The 2,067-nt window shown below is 49.2% G+C and overlaps 1 protein-coding gene across 1 annotated transcript in view; it reads right to left on the reverse strand.

The window, feature by feature from the left end:
• RNFT2 (ring finger protein, transmembrane 2) overlaps window positions 1-2,067 on the reverse strand; it is a 79,109-nt gene that overhangs the window by 69,228 nt on the left and 7,814 nt on the right. Inside the window, exon 3 of the mRNA XM_012805230.2 lies at window positions 1,443-1,909. Within this exon, the coding sequence (XP_012660684.1) occupies window positions 1,443-1,909 (467 nt within the window). The remainder of the gene's footprint in view (window positions 1-1,442; window positions 1,910-2,067) is intronic.

Genomic DNA, 2,067 nt, shown 5'->3' on the forward strand with positions numbered 1-2,067 from the left:
AAAAAAAAAAAAAAACTGCCAACTGGGCTCAGCGCCTGCAGCTCAGTGTTCAGGGTGCCAGCCACATAAACCATGGCTGTTGGGTTTGAACCCAGCACAGGCGTGCCAAACAACTGTAACACTACAACAAAAAAATAGCTGGGTGTTGTGGCAGGTACCTGTAATACCACTACTTGGGAGGCTGAGGCAAGAGAATTGCTTAAGCTCAAGAGATGCCATATCACTCTACTCAGGGCTATATAGTGAGTCTCTGTCTTTAAAAAACAAAACAAACAAACAAAAAAAACCCCTGCCAACTGAAAACAGAAATGACCACCTTCAAGAATAAAGCTCAAGGGTGGCGCCTGTGGCTCAAGGAGTAGGGCGCTGGCCTCATATACTAGAGATGGCAGGTTCAAACCCAGCCCCGGCCAAACACTGCAAATAAATAAATAAATAAATAAAATAAAGCTCAACATAATATTTTGCCAGAATTCAGAGTAAGGAGGACCATGCTTTGAGAAACAGAAAGGGAGGGGCTGATCGGATAGCCCCCCAGCAAGGAAGGTAGAATGACCCAAGTCAGCTGGAACTTATCAGAGAGGAGAAAATAAGAAACAAAGGATGGCTAATTGCTTCTGGATATTTCCTTATGGGAAGTGGTAGGCCACAGGTAATTCTTGCCATCCAGGTAATTCTTACCATCCAGCTGGGTACAAGACTAATACAACAGCCCACAAGCCCTCCAGGGTACCTCCAGGACACAGTGACATCATGAATGATAATAGTAACAATAATAACAACAGTATACTAGAGACTATTAATTGAATGTTAGGTATGTGTCAGGTACTAGTGTAAGCACCTTACTGAATCATCATCTTACTTCTCACCAGGAACAGCAACAGGTAGTATTTACTGAGCACTTGCTATGTGCCAGGCTCTATATTAAGTATTTTAATGTGTTAATAATGAATAGCATAAAAATTAACAATCTACACTTGCCCAGCATTTTCTCTTGGCCAGGTGCTGTCCTAAGTACTTTTACCCATGTTAACTTAAATTTAATGTTACTGTGATTCCGTGAAGTATATACTATTATAACCCCCATTTTACAGATGATGGAACTGAAGCCCTAAGAGGTTAAATAACATACCCAGTGTTCCACAGCTCGGAAGGGGCAGAGCTGGGGTTCAGACCCAAGCAGTCTGAGCTCTGAGTTACTATGCTAGCTGAGGAAGTTTCTAGCACAACTCCCACTAGACAGATGAGGAAGCAGGCTCAGAGAAGCCAAGTAACTTACCCTAAGTCAAACAGCTTAATTAGCCAGGATTTGAAACCAGGTCTAATCTGAAGCCCTTTGCACCAGGACAGCCTTTGCTGCCTTATCCAGGTGCTATAGGTGAGGACATCCCCACCCCACCTGCTGCAGGTGTCAGACTTGTCCCTAGTCCCCAGGGACTCACCGAGCTTATGCTGAAAGCACACTTTGGCCAGGAGGATCAGGATGAAGGGGAGTCCCTTCTGGAGCCAGCAGATGACAGCCTTCAGCTCGGACAGGGCAGGGGCAGGTGTCCCTGGCTGCTCGTCGCCACCCTCCTCTGCGTGGCCACGGTGGTCCCCGCCCATGTGCTGTAGCAGGGAGCTCCCGCGGTGGGCGCCGTGGTGGAAGTGGTGGTGGGGCTGGCGGTGGTGGTAGGTGCTGCCCTCAGCCCGGCCCCCGCCCTCCTCCCTGGACGCTGGCATCTGGATGAACACGTCCCCGCCACCTGCCGAGGACCCCAGCACCAGGCTGGATGGGAACGAGCTGGAGGGAAGGGTGCCGGTTAAGCCCGAGAAGAGCGCTGGTGGGGAGACCGCTTCTGCCTTCAGGCTCTCAAAGACGCCACCTTCATCCACACTTGCCTCGGAGCTGAGCGCCTGGCTGCGGTTTCTGGGTGGTGACCAGGGAAGAGAAACCCACCACGTCAGGGCCCCAGTGGAGGAGGAGAGACAAGTATCCCTAACATAAGGTGTCCCAAAAGTTGCCCATAAACTCGCCATACATAGGGAGAATGGAAAATGGTGGCTAAATGTACCTTTTTTTTTTTT

Source organism: Otolemur garnettii, unplaced genomic scaffold (assembly GCF_000181295.1).
Source record: "Otolemur garnettii isolate 467f Iridium unplaced genomic scaffold, OtoGar3 scaffold00038, whole genome shotgun sequence".
Taxonomy (NCBI): domain Eukaryota; kingdom Metazoa; phylum Chordata; class Mammalia; order Primates; family Galagidae; genus Otolemur; species Otolemur garnettii.